The sequence below is a fragment of the Phyllobates terribilis genome, unplaced genomic scaffold (assembly GCF_046119375.1).
Source record: "Phyllobates terribilis strain yellow unplaced genomic scaffold, ASM4611937v1 Scaffold_8__6_contigs__length_399053987, whole genome shotgun sequence".
In the NCBI taxonomy this organism is placed as follows: Eukaryota; Metazoa; Chordata; class Amphibia; order Anura; family Dendrobatidae; genus Phyllobates; species Phyllobates terribilis.
Window position 1 is genome coordinate 176,119,180 of NW_027362768.1, and position 21,897 is coordinate 176,141,076.

At 42.8% G+C, this 21,897-nt stretch overlaps 1 protein-coding gene across 1 annotated transcript in view; it reads left to right on the forward strand.

Annotated features, from left to right (window-relative positions):
- The window catches only part of ROR1 (receptor tyrosine kinase like orphan receptor 1), a 308,028-nt gene that overhangs the window by 218,452 nt on the left and 67,679 nt on the right, over window positions 1-21,897 (forward strand). The window contains exons 3-4 of the mRNA XM_073643816.1: window positions 5,010-5,297; window positions 5,402-5,432. Of these exons, the coding sequence (XP_073499917.1) occupies window positions 5,010-5,297; window positions 5,402-5,432 (319 nt within the window). The remainder of the gene's footprint in view (window positions 1-5,009; window positions 5,298-5,401; window positions 5,433-21,897) is intronic.

Sequence of the window (21,897 nt, forward strand, 5' to 3'; positions counted from 1 at the left end):
GCACATACATATACAGATCTATATAAGCAGAGCACATACACACAGAACACATACACACATGTATACACAGAACGCATGCATACACACCCGCGTACACACAACACATATATACAAATAGCACATGCTGCACACATGTATATACACATAAAACATACACACTTATGTATATCAAATAGCGCACACACACATGTGTAGAATGAGTACACACACATGTATACACAGAGTACATTCGTTTATAAGCAGAGCACATACATACACACATTTACATACACATAACACATATACACATATGTATACATACTACACATACATACACATGTATATACAGATCACATGCTCACATATGTATATACACATACATACAGTATGTATACACACACACAGCATACATACATACACACTATAGAGGATTCACCAGTTCAATTCTTCTAGGCTCCTGCAGGGTACAGGACCTTTGGTTATATTGATCATTACATGACCGTGACGACACCAAAGGTCCTGCCTCACTTTAAACATCAGAAACTGCACTGACAATATATGACTGCTAATATCAATGCATTTTCTGCTTGTAATAGCTGGGAAGCCCCTATGGGGTTGGGTACCCTTATGGGGTTGGGGTTCCTGGGCAATTGCTCAGCCCCCTTTCCCCTCACCAACCTAATGACGGCCCCATCTAGGGTCTACATTCACCTAATACAGTTGCTATCTTGGTACAGTTCAGGTATTTTAGAATATCCTATTACTTGGAATAGGTTGAATCAAGTTTTGGCCACCCTTCCTGGTCCATTCTACTTATATGATTAGGATGAGAAATGCTCCTCGGTTTCTGACAATAATAAAATAAAGATCAGCCTTAATTAGAAGAACATTCCGGCTTTTCATTACAGTAGAATTACAGGATCAGTCTTCAGTCTGCCATCATCAGGACCTTTCCATAGAAGCCGTCTGTCTTGGCCTGTTCTTTGGATGGTCTGGTGACAATCATGGCGAAATCGGGGATTATTACCGTTTTACAGAGCTCGCCCTAGCCAAACCAAAAGTATTAATTTCCTAAAGAATAGCAGGAGATTGACATGAAAGAGACGCACATGGTGCCGGCAGCTGAACAATGTGGCCGCATTGCCAAGAAGAAGGGAAGAAATCAGTTTTTGTTTGACTGGTTCTGGAATGCTTCTGTTTTTATGTGATCCCTGACTTTGATGTCCGCGTTATGTATAGAGACTGGACTGATGCGTTTGTCTTGGCAAAAAACAAAAAAGCCATTAAACAGACAATTTTTTTGTAGAATTACACAAGGATAGCTTTATTAGTCATCCCCTCTTATTTTGACATGGGAAACATTCCTGTGTTGACACAATGTATCCATATGAATCTCAGAGTCTATAAAGCAGGTCAACATTAAACAGCTGCTTCCAAATAAAATGTAACAACACAGCTTCCTAGTAATCTTAGCTTTTTCTTCATTTCTCATTGTTTTTTCTCCTTCCTGCCGATCCTGCTTGTTCAGTATCTGTACTAACCATTATTGCTATACTGATTGCTATACTTGAAGTCAGTGGTGTAGCGTGAGGAGTTGGCACTGGGGCGGATGTCCTGGGACCTAATTCTATGGGCGCAAAATAACAAATGTCAAATAATTTGGGGGATCCAGCACTGGGAATTCCATTGCACTGAGCGCCAGCAGCACCACTTATTTTTAGAGAAGCGCACTGACGCCGTATATCTAACAACTCTGCAACCAGCTAGCAGAGAGAGTAAAGCAGTCATTGCCACTAGTTCCTATGCAGAGCTCAGCAGTCGAGATGAGTCTGTCATGATAGGCCGCACTCTGAAATAGGAACAACCAAGATATTAAACTTATCCGTACAATGAAGTGAGCTTTGTGATCTCGGTTGCTCCCGATGTAGAAAGTAGCAGAGCAGCCGATGACAAACTCATCTCAACTGCTGCACTCTGCATAGGCAGTGACTGAGATGACAGAGACTGAGCACTAATGAATGAAAACAATATTGAATCATTTCCATTGCACATGTGCTCTACAATGTTCTTCCACAGCTCTCTGCCTCTCCTAAGTCATACGGCAAGGCCTTTTAAATGATTGATTTTAACTTTTTTAGGATTGCTACTTTCAACAGGTGGCACTAGAGATCCTGCCCTCTTTGTCTGTGAAGGGGCTATTTAATTATTCTCCTCTCGCTTGTAAATTTGTGAGAGGAAAGAAAAGACCTGTCGGGAGAACTGTTAGAAAATTAAAAAAAAGTTTTAAAAATAATAAAATACCCTAGCACTAATAAAATGTTATGTTTTTAAACTATTTTACTGAATCTAATTGGGGCTAGGGTTAGGATTAGGGTAATGGGTAATAAAAAAAAATGTAACATAAAAATTGTAAGTAAAAAATGTAACATTGTATAACTTTTTAAATTTCAAATTTCATGTTGGATTTCAGCAATAATCTGAAAAAAAAAAAAAAACTAGAGGGTCATAGGTCAACCTGTAATTACATAAATATATCCTTAAATTAAAATGTGCTTGGGTGATAAAGGGTTCATTATTGGACTGATAGAAGGGAGTGCTAATGATCAGTGTTAGGGGCTAGGTGCGGGCCATCCATATTATACCACTGATTGGAGTCTATGTCCATTTTTGCACCATTTTATTGTTGTTCCAATACAGCACTAATGAAACATGAATTAATTTTATAAACAGTTTTAATAAAAAAAAAAAATCCTATTATTTTTGGTGAGGAGTTGCATTATTATTATTTTTTATTTGAAGGGTCACCATTAGAGATGAGCAAACCCGAACTTAAAAGTTGGGGGTTCGTAGCGGACCTGTCCGATGCTAAACGTTGAACAAGGACTTCTACCGGAAGTCTGTTGCAATGTTCAGAGTTCCAGGGGAAGTCCGAGAGGAGAGAGAGATCATTTTCCAGCTCAAAACTTTGGGTCTCCATTGTTTTCATTGGGGTTTGGGTTCTTGTTCAAGTACGGGTACAGTTCTGGTACCCGAACCAAACTTTGGAATAAAGTCGGGTAACAGAACCCGAACTTCCACGGGTCCGCTCATCCCTAGTCACCGTTGCTGTTCCATCTGTATACTGTAAAATCTACTTCTTGCAAACAATTGTTTTTGGTTTCAGGTTGACTCTTGGGCTGTAGGAATAAAAATCTGCCAACAGACCCTGCTTGTTCACGTCCCAGCTTAATCTTTATAGAGATGAATGAGTACATTTGTAGGACCCTGGTACAGCGGCCAGGTCAGTTTTCCATGGCCACTGGACGGCAGACCTGCAGATCTCCTTCTACTGGACGGCATCCATAGCTCTTCTTTAATTTAAAAATCCCGGCGCAATGTCGTTTGTGTGCAAACCAGCCAGGCTGACTAATCAAAAGAGGAGAGGATGTCGGCTGGTAGGAAGCCGCTCACATGGCTCCTATCACGCAGCGCTGAATACTCCGAATTCTGGCCTGACTGCTGCATCGGAGTCTTGCGAATCGATTCGCTCATCTCTACTAACCATGATTTCCATATCCTTCTTCAGGCAGTGTTCACACAGGCATTCAGAAATTACTGGTTTTTCACATTGAAACCTCTTTAGGAAACTTTTGGAGATTTTCTTTTCCTGAAGCAGTTTTGAATAGTTTGGGGAAAGTTTTTTTTCCCTAAAGTGGGTTGTTGGGTTTTTTTTAAGCCTTTTGATTGTACAGTGCCTAGTTTGGAGAGGATTCTTTCAATAATTCACTTCAAAGGAATGATGTGCATTTTTTTTCCAACAGGAGTTTTTCAAAAACTCTTTCAGGAAAAAAAAGCTCAAAAAACTTCTCATATAAACAGCAAAGTGGATTTCCCATAAAATGACTAGGAAAAGTTTTTAAAATGTTTCTTAAATGGATATTGGAGCAGATCCTTAGGGTGAATTTATACATGCAGTTTTGATGCTGTTTCTAAAGCTAAAGAGAGTAGCGATGAAAACGAGGTAGACGGTTTTCTATATTGCCCCCCTTGACCATATAATCCAATGCTGAGATTGACGTAAAAATGCATCAAAACTGCAAACGAGATAGCAATTTGAAGACAACTTCTACCTGAATGTAAAGCAATTGGTTATAGAAAGGCAAATTCACATATATGAAGCTGTCAAGTTCTGCTCAGGAGTAGGGACGAGCGGACCCGTGGATGTTCAGGTTCGACCGAACTTTAGTTCGAAGTTCGGCTCGGGTACCAGAACTCTACCCAAACTTGAACCAGAACCCAAACCTCATAGAAGTCAATGGGGACCCGAACTTTGGTGCTGTAAAATGTAAGGGCTAGGGGGCTTCCAGAGGTCTCTCTCTCGCTCATCTCTGCTCAGGAGACCCGTGGCTTCTAGGTCCATGCTCGGACCATGTTTGATGGACGCCTGAACAAAGACGCTGAACCAGACTCCATGTGAATCCCGGAGTCTGTAATGCTGCACTCCTAAAGATCTTGAGACAACCCCTTTAATACAGGCTAAGAATCAGTAAAATGATAGAATTGATTTACGAAGTATTTACAAATTAGTTAAAGTATTACAAGTAATCCCTTATCAGTAGTGCCCTTAGATGGGACATGGGAACGTGGAGTACCGGGCTCTGCAGTTTTTGGAGCAAAGGTGCACATGCTCAGTTTCTGCTTCATTCATTGTCTGTGGGACTGCTGGAAAATCTGAGCTCTGTACTTAGTTTTCTCCAGCAGTCCCATAGACAATGAATGGGGCAGAGGCCGAGAATACAAACCTCTGCTCCATTCAGGACGGGTACTGCTGATCCCATACTTGGGGTTCCAGGTGCCCAGCGATCAGCAAATTATCCCCTATCCCATAAATAAGAGATGAGTTCTTTCTTGGGGGGGGGGATAGGTATTTTATGTAAATTAAATCCATACATAATTTGTAAAATGTGCGATTTACTGAACAGGTAAGTCTCTATACCTTACAAATATGTAACTTTTTGCTCTAATAAGTCCCCTCTGCTTTGTCCTGACAGGTATTTATTTGACACTCGATGAACCAATGAATAATATAACGATGTCGCTGGGGCAGACGGCAGAGATGCACTGCAGGGTGTCGGGAAATCCTTCCCCGACCATACGATGGCTAAAAAATGATGCTCCAGTCGTACAAGAACCCCGCAGGATTTCCTTTCGAGCCACTAATTATGGATCCAGACTGCGGATACGAAACCTGGACACAACTGACACCGGATATTTCCAGTGTGTGGCTACTAACGGGAGGAAAACTGTCTCCACCACCGGGGTGCTGTATGTCAAATTTGGTGAGTTTTTGGGAAAAATAAGAACTTTTTTTTCCCCTTTCTTTTTTTTTTTCATAATAATTTAATTACAATTTGGATTTATCACTTGTTACTTTTACTTCCAGGTCCCCCTCCTACCGCAAGTCCTGGCTCAGTGTAAGTAACACATTCTTACTTGTTACATAAAACCTTGAACGCAATCAGGAAATCAGCAGAATTTTAGATGTGAATGGAGAGTAAAACATAATGTGTATTAACGTAAATGAGCTCTTAAGATCTATGGGCCGGACATAGATCTCCCCGAAAATCTGCTTCCAGCGTGTCGTGATTACTCCGCTCAGTGTGTCTTGGACGCGATGACTGACAGCTCAGTCGTCCAATCTGGTGCAGGGGCGTTCTGAGCTGTCAGTGTTTGATGGACAGCTCAGCCGTCCAATCTGAGTCTGGGAGGTGCTGTGCTTCTTAAAGCTGTTCCCTGTTCCAGGTGAATACCCAGCTACTTAGCTGAGCTGTTGATCCCAGATCTCTGTCAGACGTAGCATCTGCTCAGTGGTTTGCCTTGTATTTCTGTGCCATGTTTATTGATCTATTGCTGCCTGACCTTGTACCTAGTTCTGACCATCCATTTGCCTAGCTCCTTTGCTCTGATTCACCATCTTCCTGGTATTCTGACCTCGGACCGTGACCTGACTTCGCCTTTGTCTTTCCCCTGTAGTTTACTACATGCTCTCTTGGTATTTGACCTCGGAACGTATGACCACCCTGCCTCACGGCTTGTCCGTGAGTAGTGACTAGCATCACATTGAACTTATTTTAAATGAAAGGGGGCGTGAGACATGTAATGACTGACAGTCTGCTCTCCTTATATTTCGTGCCGGATTCTTGGGGAGATCTATGTCCGGCCCATAGATCTTAGGAGCTCATTTACATATTAAGAAAAACGTGGATTTCTCTGGAATAAAGCATCGGATCGCAGATATCAAGGTATCACTTTATTCAGCTTTCAATGACCTACATGCTCATATAGACGGCTTAGGAGGGACGATCCTAATGACTAAATTGAGAATACTCTTGTGTGCTGGTGTGTAGGTGAATTCCTTATCGCATTAGACACAATTCAATAGTCTGAAACTTCTAGGGGAGAATATCTCCGTAATATGGCACATCATGGACCAAACAGAACAGTGGTATATGAGGATACAGCGTGGCTTTACAGCAGGTTAAGAATGTCAAATCATAGATATCTAATCTGTGCGCATGAGCCTTAGGTGTGTCTGTCATTAGACAGTAGAATTTTGATTGCAGCTCTGGAGGAGACTGGAGTATATACCATGATTAAATCCAGTATTCAGTAAAATAGAGTATGAGTTTTGTAAAAGTGGGACTGTGCATAAGCAATAGGGAGGAGAGAGTTTATTCCAGAGGGGGGCGCTATTGGGGAATGGTCACTAGAGCTTTGTATGTCTGAGGACATATTGCTGCAGTGTAGGGGCACTTTTGAGTGAACCTATTCTGTAGTGCCCTCCTCCGTCTTTATATTTTCTCACCCGCTCTCTGTATTATTTCACTGCCCTCTTGTTCCCCTTTTTCTCTTATTTTAAAACAAGAAAAGTATCCCAGAAATTGTTGCTGAAAGCTGCCAAACTCGCTGCCTGCAATGGCCGACGCTGCATCATTTTTCTCTTTAATATTCTGCCAATTTTCCTGGCACGACAGGGGTACGATTTTGCTTTTGACAAATATGGATGTATGTTTTAGATTTTAATGTTTCCTAGTGATGCCCAAAGTGCTAAAACTGACATATACAATATATAAAAGACATTCTACCCGGGTGTCAGAGCCTAATGTCCCTAATAGCGCATTACAGATGCTTCATAAATCACTCACAATTCCATTTAACCATGAAGAACGTAAGAATTCCTGCCGGGTAGAAATGTGGACGAAGCCAAACACTCAGCCGCCGTCATACCAACGTTAATCTATAAGCTGAAACTACAACTCCCAGCTTGTGCTGCCACTGTCAGGGCACAGAGTGTTCTTAATACAGTGTCTGTGAGACTTCTCCTGTGCTGCACCTCAACTCTAGAATGCTCCTTCTTGGTCAGTTATCCATAAATTACGAGGGTATGATGGGATTGATGATATCAGACTGTAAATTACTTCTCAAACTGGTTTAGGATGTTTCCATTCAATAACAACAAGTGGGAAACAAACAAAAAAAAAGTTCCAAATTTGAAACACAAAGATACAAAGTATCTCAGAAAGTTGCAGAACTTTTCATTACACGGCGATTAGGCGATTATAACCCCATAAAGGCATTTGTTAGCTCATGCTGGCAGTGCTATTATATCATTATGGCCTCGACGCTTTTATATGACTATTGTGGTATGTATTGTTTTTTTGCTCTTGTTTATTAGGAGAATATCTGATGTGATTTGTTTTGTTTTTTTTTTGGCTGCAGCTTCATTCTGTTTCATCGGTATTTGTCTGCGCTTAGTCATGCATGGGGGCTGGAGGGGGCCGAAACAGAGACTCTTCTGATGTGGATGAGCAAATACCCGGCAGATAATTAATAACAGCGACAGAGTATTATTCCTGAATGGTTTTCATTCCAAGTTGAATGAGACTTAATTATTATATTCGGCCTCTTGCTAATAAAACCTAAGAGGCGTCTCAGTGGGATCAGACAAGGACTTTTATGCATCTTGTCTCGGATGTCAGCGGCTCGGCCTTATTATTATTTATTACCAATATTAGTGCTGTTATTAGCAGCAGTCACTTCTGGGCCCTCAGGGGACCCTAGCTGTAATGCTATTATGATGGCTGGGGCCCCTGGCCAGAGGATAGAGGGTGCTGTTCACTTGAGCTTGCAATCTACAGGTCATATTTTTGGTTTCTCGGAGTTCGTCAGTTCTTTTTTCGGCCATAGCCATGCCCCTTTTTTGCGGTCATGAAACCTCCCAGCCCATCCCCCCTTCATACTTAGGACCCGCCTCCCTGAAATGCTGAGTTTTCTGGAGGGTTCGGGAGATTTTCCAACTTTTCCCAAAGTCTTTTTTTTTTTTTCAGGAGCCTCATAGAGATTATCAACTAATACTTGCTTGCACCTCCTTTTTTGTCAAAAATTTAGAATAACAGATAAAACTTGACCCAAACCATATCTGGAGGACAAAGTGGGCACCTCACCCCCATCACAAGGGATCACAGCGGGTTAAACAATGGGAATATAGTTTAAATTTGGAGGACTCACAATATAACCCTTGTTCAAACCGGAGAAAGTCCTACATACAATAGAACATTTTTGAGAGTAGATGCAAAGGGCTTATTTTGGTTTGGAGGACCCAATTCGTCAGAGCATTATATACAGCCATAGCGTTCAGTGAGATAGGTGTAATGCTTAATTTCTCCTGTGGGGGCGCTGCAGGGTAATTAAGCATTCACTGATAGATTCCCTTACAGATCAGTGGGAATCACAGCATAGCCCTTTAAGTGTTAGTATTTTTTTAAATAAATATTGACCCTTCGGCTCTGTATTTGCAGTCAGACCATACAAGAATTAGACAGTAATGACTTGCCAGATGGCTCTTTACAGCTCTCAGCTCTTCCATGTTCACATAAAAAGCTTTTTTGCTCAGCAATTTTTCCAATATCCACCCATTGCGTGAAGGCATGTGCCTGTTTTATTAAACCTGGAAGAAATAAGCAACAGGGAAATGTAAAGTCCCTGAATAGAGCGCGATCATGTGTTTTTTAGTATTTGTGACATATACATGCCTGCTACACATGCCACCCAGACATTTATACATGCACCGCACCCTTCCCAGCCCTCCAATATCCATGTTATTCTGAAAAAAAACTTAAACTTTGCATAAATCTATAGTACAAGAAAATATAAAAAAAACAAAACTTTCAATAAATGTTATCAGAGAAATATGCTTTCTCGACTCAAACTGATAAAATCCGTTTTACTGAAGACAAGATGGAATTATTGAGGGATTAGATTACAGTTTAAGAAGAGAGGAGGGAGAGAGAAGAATAGTGGGAGAGCTGGTAAAGGGAGACAAACACAGATCTGCTTTCTAGTAAGTGCTTTATCTCATCTCAGTGCTGGATTCACAGCTACATTACTCAGTAACACTGTATAATGTCCTCCATGCTGCTGCTTTCCAGTAAGTGCTTTATCTCCTCCCAGTGCTGGATTCACAGCTACACTACTAAGTAACACTGTATAATGTCCTCCATGCTGCTGTTTTCTAGTAAGTGCTTTATCTCATCCCAGTGCTGAATTCATAACTACACTGCTCATTACTGCTGTAATGTCCTCCATTCTGCTGCTTTTTAGTAAGTGCTATATCTCATCCCAGTGCTGTTTTCACAGCTATACTGCTCATTACTGCTGTGTAATGTCCTCCATGCTGCTGCTTTTTAGTAAGTGCTTTATCTCCTCCCAGTGCTGGATTCACAGCTACATTACTAAGTACCACTGTATAATGTCCTCCATGCTGCTGTTTTCTAGTAAGTGCTTTATCTCATCCCAGTGCTGGATTCATAGCTACACTGCTCATTACTGCTGTGATGTCCTCCATTCTGCTTTTTAGTAAGTGCTCTATCTCATCCCAGTGCTGTTTTCACAGCTACACTGCTCATTACTGCTGTGTAATGTCCTCCATGCTGCTGCTTTCTAGTAAGTTCTTCATCTCATCCCATTGCTGGATTCATAGCTACACTGCTCATTACTGCTGTATAATGTCCTCCATGCTGCTGTTTTTTAGTAAATGCTTTATCTGATCCCAGTGCTGGATTCACAGCTATGCTGCTCATTACTGCTGTATAGTGTCCTCCATGCTGCTGCTTTCTAGTAAGTGCTTTATCTGATCCTAGTGCTGGATTCACAGCTACACTGCTTATTGGCACTGTATAATGTCCTCCATGTTGCTGCTTTCAAGTAAGTGCTTTATCTCCTCCCAGTGCTGGAGTCACATCTACACTACTAAGTACTGCTGTATAATGTCCTCCATGTTGCTGATGCTTATAAATGTGTGCTACATAGAGACAGGACGTGTCTGTGTGGGCTGTGTATTGGACATTTCATAACAGCTAGTAGAGAGGAAAAATGAAGTCTATGCATCATATAATGGTCAGAAATACTGTTATTCCTCATGTGCACAAGCAAAACAGCTTATCCTGACGTCACCTGAAATGACAGGTACGCTATAAGTAATTTTCTTAGCAATTTCTATTGTACATGCAGTACTGAATATGGCCACAGTGGTGCTGTTGCGACAATACAACAAAAATATTAGACATTAGTAGTGAAATGCAGAAAAAAATCTAAGGTTTATCCGCTTTGCATACTATGGAAATAAAAAGGATAAAGCAGCTATTCCAAAGGCAATTTCTCGCCATTGAGTGTATGTCAGCCTATCCTGGCAATTTCCATCAATTACTAGAATACCCCTTTAAACATTATAGTTCTTGATTGTGCTTTTTCCTGTACAAAGAGATTCAAAAAATGTCAAAAATATTTTAATTGCATGAGATTTACTCCGCTCTCGGTGTGACCTTCCGGTGGACACTTTTTCCCCTCCTTTAGGATTAGTGTTTTGGAAATTTCAGCTACTTTCAGATGTCATTAATCAGGATGGTGTTTGTACTTCCAGGACCACCTGGGCACCGGGAAACATAATAGGTGACCGAGACGGACAATGAACGTTCTGGCGTGACAATGCGGGCCATTGTTATAGGGACGTGTCAATCACAGCGTTGGGACCTTTGTATCAGTCTGTTTCCACACACTCGCCGCCTGGGGAACGTGTTTATCTGGCCTAATAAAAACACTAAATGGGGTCATAAATCTCTTGCAACTCAATATACTAATGCATTTAAAAAGCCCTTAAAGTGCGTGACAATATAATTTACCCTCTAAGGTTGTAATAGTGGGAAATGGTAAAGTAACCAATTGTCCCGTCACTTTTTTTTTTTTTGAAAAAATTTAATTTGAGGTCCAACAAAAAGGCAATTATGAGGTGTTACATAATATACTCCTATAATTAAAACCATGCAGAGGACTGGGGGCTTAGTGCGGAGCGCGCTTAATCCAGTCGCCTCCTTTACGTTCTGTAAAAATGGTATTTAAACCGTGTTGGTTTTATTGATCTCGTTAACAACAGGAGGGATGTGGTTTTGTCTGTGGTCGTCCAAAATCATTCTCACATATAGGCTCGTGTTTACATTGAACCACATTACATGCTCATCTACCAGTCATTGCCTTCTACTGAAAATAAAGACCCTGGTAAATTGTGGCAATTGAGGTTTGTATATTAAAGGGGGTCCGGCGTTTGTGCTATCCATCTTGTTAGAAGGGTCCCATGACGATACGGTGATCACAAAATGCTGAGACCTCTTGTGATCAGCTGTAAACCTGTTCAGTTTCCCTGCAGCGCCACCACAGGGGAAATTAAGTATTACACATTGTGCATTCATATCAGCGGTTTGTCTGTGTAATGCAGGACAGGACCGGTCCTTCAGGGCGAGAAAGTCTCTTTATGATCACTTTGTACCCTGGCCAAAATATGAGGATTCTGATCAGAGGATAAATGATGATGTCCCAATATGGGTTTATGAAACTGGATAATCCGTTTAAGCAGTAAGAATTATTAATATGCTTATTAAAGGAGGTTTCCCCTTTCATGATAATTTTTTTTAATCCCCTATACACATTAGATTGTTGTCGACCAAACGATTATTCATCTGATCAATCGTCCAATGGCCATCTCTCCCATACACAGGTGCACTCGCTCGGCCGAGCTCTCCTGTGTTCTCCATGAGAAAACCACCTGCTGACTTGTCTGTCGGCGGCTTATCATCACAGGGAGAACAATGTAATCGGCCGTCCAGAATCAGACATGGGCGATCAGCATCAGTCGGCCGGCGCCCCCATACCCAGTATGGAAACCCAGACAAACAAAGTGAAAACATACAAACTCCTTGCAGATGTTGTCCTTGGTGGGATTTGAATCCAGGACCCCAGTGCTGCAAGACAACAGTGCTAACCACTGAGCCACCGTGTACAGTGCTAACCACTGAGCCACCGTGGGTTCGGCCAGCATTGATCGTAGCTTTAGGCTATGTGCCCACGTTGCATTTATGAAGCAGAAAATTTCTGCTGCATAAATGCAAGTCCTCTCCCGGAAAAACGCATGCGGAATTCCGCACGCGTTTATCGCGCATTTTTCGCGCGTTTATCACGCGTTTTCCACATGCGGAATTGCCTTGCGTTTTTTATGCATTGGACAAAGGCAATTCCGCTTGCGGAAACGCAAAATTAAATGACATGCTGCGGATTTTTGAACGCGGCATAAACGCTTGAAAAATGCTACGTGGGCACACAGCCTTAGAGAGCTGCATTTACGCTTATCACAGGATGTCCTACGGTTCAGACTCTAAACACATAGCTGAAATTTGTGGAGGATCCTGGATGCCAAGCGTTCAGTTACCCTGCAGCGCACCCGCAGGCAAAATCAAGTATTACAAGGTTGTCCATTGACAGATATTTACACAGCTATATATTCAATACAGTTGACAAAAGTCAAATATCCGTGAATTTCAACTGACAGATGAGAAAGGACAAAGGAAGGGGCACAAGCAGAAGCACAATGCATGATCCAGACCATCCCAAAAGAGCTAGCCTTTCCTTCTTGATCTAAATTCTTGATCTATTAGACCAAACATTTAGAAAAAGACTTTACATATTCACATAAGAATTTATGTTGTTTTGTTCTAAGAAAATCATCTAAGCCTTTATTGAAACATCAATAAGATACAAGAAAAAGAGATGCTCTCCAGTGCGGTTCTCCACTCCGGCTAATTCATGGAGGTCTCAAATCGCCCTCACCCTCCTCTGATGCCCCAGAATTTCCAAGTAGGTTATTGAAAAGTGAGTTGAACTGCAGTAAGTGATCACCACGTCCCCCTGATTGTTACACGTCCCCCTGATTGTTTGTTACACAAAGCTTTGTACTTTTAGTAATGTATGTGCCAAGTATTACAGCCAAGGAGCTGCTGCCAGCCTAATGCACTGTAATGGACCAGAGCTGGAGATGGACAGGTATACACGCTCTATGGCCCCTTCATTCTCAGGATTACTGGGGATCCCAGCGATCACTCCCCCACAATTAATCATTAAGTGGTGGCAAGTGCTTGGGACATATCATCATCATCTCTTCATGGCTTGGGAAAACCCATAACTTTGTAAATACCGGTGAAGAATCCAGCGAAATGTCTTTCCTTTCAGCAGTAACTTCTTTCGTACATGCAGTCAGGAATTCCAGCAATCTCCTTCCTCCACTGTGCGGGATGAAAAACGTCCAAAAATTTGATGCAAGGTTGGAGAGATATAGAGCAGGACAGGGAAATCTCTGAGATAAAACCATCTCCAGGAGCTCATTTACGGATCAGCGTTTGGATCTGCACCAATAGTCCAGAGATAAAAAGCACAAGGAGCTCAGAAACCAACATCTACATGTGTTACACCAGCCATAAAATATTACACCCGGGAGGTAGGAGATCATCTCCACCACAGAGCGGCCAGCACTGGAGCGTGTCTTCATTATGAGGCTTCCTTGGATGTTCATTTTAGACTAGGTCTAGACGAAAACCTGGATTTGCACTCACATGTGGCTCCTGAATCCGGTTGCTTCCACTGAATTGTAAGAGATGATCAAATCAATGTAACCGTGTACAGTTCTCTGCAACTTGCTGATACACCCACCTCTGATGTCCATTATCTTCCTATATGCCTCTGCCCTGCACCACCCAAAGGTGGGCACATGTGCTCTTATCTACTGCCTGCTTCAGCCATTGCCAAGGTTCTCTGGATTTTTAAGAGACCCTCTACAATGGCTCTGGACCTGAGTAATATCCTTTAGATTCCTGACATCTGCTATGGTGTTTATTTGTTCCTGTTTCTACAGATACCATCCCATTTTGTATATTTGGCTACATGTACCCATCTCCTGCCAATACTGACCTCTGCCTGTTTATCACCCATGACCATACTCCACCTGCCCCAACATGAGCTCCGTCTTACGATTCCTGCCGGATGCTTTGGCCATGAGCTCCAACTCTCTCGGAAAGCTCCCGGAAAAAGGGAAGACCTTCAGGACTCCTGGAGGAACTGCAAAATCTACTGTCTGCTGCTGTTGAAACCACAATTACCCTTCCAGATTTTGGGAGGCTTCATTGCACCCTAATGGATACTCAGTGGTGGTGGCATGGGCCAAAAAAAGGAGGTGTCACTGCCTGCAACCATTTACTCTTGGATGGTAAACGTCATCAGTTTGCCTGTATGGCTTTGATTCCACAACTTGCTGTCTTCAGTCCATGTACGAGTCAGCCATTGCTATCAGAGACTTCTGGGGACTCTTGAGCTGAGGACACTATGGTGCTACGGAAAAAGAACTCACAGTACCCCAAACCCCCTGGAATAACCCCAGCCAAATCCATAAATGGCTCCACAAATCCTTTTGCCCTTGATACATTGTGATATTCTAGATGAGGAAACCAGAGCAGTGGAGAGAGGTTACTGTAACAGAAAATCCCTTTTAACAAAATGTATTTTGCTTTAGTTGTAGCTATGGTAGGGAAACAATATACGGTTTACCTCCAGGGTCACATACAGAAGACTGCTTTATTCAATTTTAAGCTTTGGAATATAGAAGGAACAGGAGGAATAAAGGAAGATATCATCATGATACGTATCGCTAGATAAACGAAAACAATTTAATAATTCACATTACGGGACAAGGAAATAATAATGGCCGTGATCGTGCAGTGTGAATGAAGCCGTTGGAGGAATAATGGCCTTTTAGTGATATATTATTGCATAATTAGTGAAGCTCGGACGAATTTGCCTTTAATATATAATTTTGACATTGGAATTAAAAAAAGCCCCACTGGTAATTATTAACCGGCTTCTCAATGTAAATCACGTACAGAACGCGCTCAGTCTGCTGTGTCCTTTAGAGTTCATAAACCTCAATCATTTTCCAGTTGAAATATATGTTTTGTGGGGGGAGTTCTGCTCAGGTTGGGTTAATGAAGCATTCTGGGAGAAGCAGTTAGGGCTGTGTGTTTAATAAGTTATAATCAATGAGATGTGAAGTTCTCCCGCACACTCATTCACTTGTCATTGGGAAAGCAGCAATCTTGCAGCAGCTTTTTAAAAATGAGACTGAAGATGAATTCCAGATGTGGCCGCTCTGGATTGTCCAGTGGCTGCGACGCTGCGTTACCTCTCGTCAGCGACGCCGTTGTTGTACACATGCGATGACTGTCATTTAACGCTTACAGCGCCACCTGGGACTGAGACCACAACAGTGTGTTAATTGTGTTATGTTCAATTTGTGTTATGTATCACACCATGGATCAATGGAAGGAAGTTCTGCTACTGCACAATGTAATCTACATAACGATGGAGCCAAAATAAACTCATGTGATATTAGCAGCAGGAGGTCTCCGGATAATAGTATGTAGAGGTTTAAATTATAATTCTAAAGATACTATTGTAAAATATAAAGGCTGTAAAAAAATTATTTCCTCATCTTGTACTCTAACTGAATTTCATCCTGTATTATACCCCAGAGCTGCACTCACTATTCTGCTGGTGGAGTCACTGTGTACATACATTACATTACTGATCCTGTACTGATCCTGAGTTACATCCTGTATTATACTCCAGAGCTGCACTCACTATTCTGCTGGTGCAGTCACTGTGTACATACATTACTGATCCTGTACTGATCCTGAGTTACATTCTGTATTATACTCTAGAGCTGCACTCACTATTCTGCTGGTGGAGTCACTGTGTACATACATTACATTACTGATCCTGAGTTACATCCTGTATTATACTCCAGAGCTGCAGTCACTATTCTGCTGGTGCAGTCACTGTGTACATACATTACATTACTGATCCTGTACTGATCCTGAGTTACATCCTGTATTATACTCCAGAGCGGCACTCACAATTCTGCTGGTGCAATCACAGTGTACATACATTACATTACTGATCCTGTACTGATCCTGAGTTATATCCTGTATTATACTCCAGAGCTGCACTCACTATTCTGCTGGTGCAGTCATTGTGTACATAGATTACATTACTGATCCTGAGTTACATCCTGTATTATACTCCAGAGCTGCACTCACTATTCTGCTGGTGCAGTCACTGTGTACATACATTACATTACTGATTCTGTGCTGATCCTGAGATACATCCTGTATTATACTCCAGAGCTGCACTCACTATTCTGCTGGTGCAGTCACTGTGTACATACATTACTATACTGATCCTGGGCTGATCCTGAGTTACATCCTGTATTATACTCCAGAGCTGCACTCACTATTCTGCTGGTGCTGTCACTGTGTACATACATTACATTACTGATCCTGTAATGATCCTGAGTTACATCCTGTATTATACTCCAGAGCTGCACTCACTATTCTGCTGGTGCAGTCACTGTGTACATACATTACATTACTGATCCTGTACTGATCCTGAGTTACATCCTGTATTATACTCCAGAGCTGTACTCACTATTCTGCTGGTGCAGTCACTGTGCACATACATTACATTACTTATCCTGTACTGATCCTGAGTTACATCCTGTATTCTACTCCAGAGCTGCACTCACTATTCTGCTGGTGCAGTCACTGTGTACATACATTACATTACTGATCCTGTACTGGTCCTGAGTTACATCCCGTATTATACTCCAGAGCTGCACTCACTATTCTGCTGGTGCAGTCACTGTGTACATACATTACATTACTTATCCTGTACTGATCCTGAGTTACATCCTGTATTATACTCCAGAGCTGCACTCACTATTCTGCTGGTGTACTCACTGTGTACATACATTACATTACTTATCCTGTACTGATCCTGAGTTACATCCTGTATTATACTCCAGAGTTGCACTCACTATTCTGCTGGTGTAGTCACTGTGTACATACATTACATTACTTATCCTGTACTGATCCTGAGTTACATCCTGTATTATACTCCAGAGCTGCACTCACTATTCTGCTGGTGCAGTCACTGTGTACATACATTACATTGCTTATCCTTTACTGATCCTGAGTTACATCCTTTATTATACTCCAGAGCTACACTCACTATTCTGCTGGTGCAGTCATTGTGTACATAGATTACATTACTGATCCTGAGTTACATCCTGTATTATACTCCAGAGCTGCACTCACTATTCTGCTGGTGCAGTCACTGTGTACATACATTACATTACTGATCCTGTACTGATCCTGAGATACATCCTGTATTATACTCCAGAGCTGCACTCACTATTCTGCTGGTGCAGTCACTGTGTACATACATTACATTACTGATTCTGTGCTGATCCTGAGTTACATCCTGTATTATACTCGAGAGCTGCACTCACTATTCTGCTGGTGCAGTCACTGTGTACATACATTACTATACTGATCCTGTGCTGATCCTGAGTTACATCCTGTATTATACTCCAGAGCTGCACTCACTATTCTGCTGGTGCTGTCACTGTGTACATACATTACATTACTGATCCTGTAATGATCCTGAGTTACATCCTGTATTATACTCCAGAGCTGCACTCACTATTCTGCTGGTGCAGTGACTGTGTACATACATTACTATACTGATCCTGTGCTGATCCTGAGTTACATCCTGTATTATACTCCAGAGCTGCACTCACTATTCTGCTGGTGCTGTCACTGTGTACATACATTACATTACTGATCCTGTAATGATCCTGAGTTACATCCTGTATTATACTCCAGAGCTGCACTCACTATTCTGCTGGTGCAGTCACTGTGTACATACATTACATTACTTATCCTGTACTGATCCTGAGTTACATCCTGTATTATACTCCAGAGCTGCACTCACTATTCTGCTGGTGCAGTCACTGTGTACATACATTACATTGCTTATCCTTTACTGATCCCGAGTTACATCCTTTATTATACTCCAGAGCTACACTCACTATTCTGCTGGTGCTGTCACTGTGTACATACATTACATTACTGATCCTGTACTGATCCTAAGTTACATCCTGTATTATACTTTAGAGCTGCACTCACTATTCTGCTGGTGCAGTCACTGTGTACATACATTACATTACTGATCCTGAGTTACATCCTGTATTATACTCCAGAGCTGCAGTCACTATTCTGCTGGTGCAGTCACTGTGTACATACATTACATTACTGATCCTGTACTGATCCTGAGTTACATCCTGTATTATACTCCAGAGCGGCACTCACAATTCTGCTGGTGCAATCACAGTGTACATACATTACATTACTGATCCTGTACTGATCCTGAGTTACATCCTGTATTATACTCCAGAGCTGCACTCACTATTCTGCTGGTGCAGTCACTGTGTACATACATTACATTACTGATCCTGTACTGATCCTGAGATACATCCTGTATTATACTCCAGAGCTGCACTCACTATTCTGCTGGTGCAGTCACTGTGTACATACATTACATTACTGATTCTGTGCTGATCCTGAGTTACATCCTGTATTATACTCCAGAGCTGCACTCACTATTCTGCTGGTGCAGTCACTGTGTACATACATTACTATACTGATCCTGTGCTGATCCTGAGTTACATCCTGTATTATACTCCAGAGCTGCACTCACTATTCTGCTGGTGCTGTCACTGTGTACATACATTACATTACTGATCCTGTAATGATCCTGAGTTACATCCTGTATTATACTCCAGAGCTGCACTCACTATTCTGCTGGTGCAGTCACTGTGTACATACATTACATTACTGATCCTGTACTGGTCCTGAGTTACATCCCGTATTATACTCCAGAGCTGCACTCACTATTCTGCTGGTGCAGTCAGTGTACATACATTACATTACTTATCCTGTACTGATCCTGAGTTACATCCTGTATTATACTCCAGAGCGGCACTCACTATTCTGCTGGTGCAGTCACTGTAGACATACATTACGTTACTGATACTGTACTGATCCTGAGTTACATCCTGTATTATACTCCAGAGCTTCTCTCACTATTCTGCTGGTGCAGTCACTGTGTACATACATTACGTTACTGATACTGTACTGATCCTGAGTTACATCCTGTATTATACTCCAGAGCTGCACTCACTATTCTGCTGGTGCAGTCACTGTGTACATACATTACATTACTGATCCTGTACTGATCCTGAGTTACATCCTGTATGATACTCCAGAGCGGCACTCACTATTCTGCTGGTGCAGTCACTGTAGACATACATTACATTACTGATCCTGTACTGATCCTGAGTTATATCCTGTATTATACTCCAGAACTGCACTCACTATTCTGCTGGTGCAGTTGACGCGCCCCCTGGGCCAGTGTTGTTGGGGAATACCCGGATCCGGATCAGATGGGGGGTTGTAGTCTCCGAGTGGCTGTGACCCGGTCCGTGCCCAGGGTGTCAAGCTCAGTGTGTGGCAGTCCTTACTGATGTTACTAAAGTTCTTTATGTCGACTACGCCACCCGTTGATTTGCGGTCACTACGGCCGCCGCTGCAGCAGGGTCCGCTGAGGCTGATGGTGTTTGTGCAGCCCAGGTAGTATAACCCCCAACGGGAGGGGTATAGCCTCAGGGGGTCAATGTCACGCTGTCTCTGTATACTGGAGGTAGGGGGCCTACGCTGACCCTAAGCTGGGGCCCTGACTAATCCCTCAACCTGGAGGTACTGTTAAAGGTACAGAGGTCCAGGCCGCCAGCTTAACCCCTACCTCCTGAAGATCCCTGCACCTCAGTAATCTAGTCCTGAGAAGGACCCCGATCACAACCAAAGGGAACAAGAAATAATATGCCCAAACACAGTAATTAGACGAACGAGACAGTACAAGGGAAAAACCAAAACCACCTTGCATACAAACAACTACTCAACTACAACAGAGGGAAAACCAACGGGAAAGGAGATAAATGATAAAGCGAGGAAAGGGAAAAAACACTTCCAAATACACTTATCTCAGCAACTCCAAACACCACGATCCGCTCTGTCAGTCTGAATGAAATGCTTTCACCGACACCTCCCAAACAGACCAGCAGGTATATGAAGGAGTCTCACTATAGAAGTATTGATTGCAGCTGGGCGAGGCTGGACCTCATCTAGCCCAGAGAGAGAGAGAGAATTAACTCCCTCACTGCCGAGAAACACAAAGCACCAACAAGTCAGCTGCGAGAAGTCAGGCTGTGTACTCGTGACGATCTTCGTGGCAACACACCCGTGACAGTACCCCCCCTTCTACGAGGGGCCTCCGGACCCTCAGGGCCAGGTTTATCTGGGTGAGTCGTGTGGAAGGCCCGAACTAATCGGTCTGCGTTAATATCCGACGCAGGAACCCACATCCTCTCCTCAGGACCATACCCCTTCCAATGAACCAGGTACTGAAGGGACCGGCGATTAAAGCGTGAATCAATGACCCTCGATACCTGGAACTCCAAGTTACCATTGACAACCACTGGAGGGGGAGGTAAAAGTGACGGTACCACCGGCGCCACATACCTCTTAAGCAATGATCTGTGAAACACGTTGTGAATTTTAAACGTAGGGGGGAGGTCAAGACGGAATGCCACCGGATTAATAATAGAACTGATTCTGTATGGCCCGATGAACCTGGGACCCAGTTTCCAGGAGGGAACCTTAAGTTTAATATTCCTGGTAGACAACCATACCCGATCGTTCACACTTAGGTCCGGACCAGACACTCTCCTCCTATCAGCCATACGTTTGTATCGGTTCCCCATAGTATTCAGATTCTTCAGCACCCCTCTCCATACTGAAGCGAGTGATGAGGAAAATCGTTCCTCCTCAGGAACCCCCGAAGAGCCCCCCCCACTGAAAGTACAAAACTGGGGGTGAAAACCATATGCCCCAAAAAACGGGGACTTACCAGTGGACTCGCTCCGCCTATTATTAAGAGCAAACTCTGCCAGAGGTAAGAAAGAAGCCCAGTCCTCCTGGTTCTCTGACACAAAACACCGGAGATATGTCTCCAAGCTCTGGTTCATACGTTCCGTCTGACCATTGGTCTGAGGATGAAAAGCCGATGAGAATGACAACTGCATCCCCCGCCGTGCACAAAACGCCTTCCAGAACTTAGACACAAACTGAGACCCCCGATCAGACACCACCTCGGAGGGTACCCCGTGAAGCCTCACAATCTCCCCAATGAACACCTGCGCAAGAGTTTTAGCATTAGGGAGAGCCGGAAGAGCGATAAAATGTGCCATCTTGCTGAACCTGTCCACTACAACGAGTATGACCGTTTTACCCGAAGACGGAGGGAGGTCCGTAATAAAGTCCATAGACAGATGAGTCCAAGGACGCTCCGGGATCTTCAAAGGTAAGAGGGCCCCAGACGGACGGGTATGTGAGGTCTTAGAGCGCGCACAAACCCCACAGGACGCGACAAAAGTTACCACCTCCTTATGTAAATTAGGCCACCAAAACCGACGCGAGAGGAGATCCACAGTAGCTTTACTCCCCGGGTGTCCTGCAAAAACTGAGTTATGGTGTGCCTCGATCACCTTTTGTC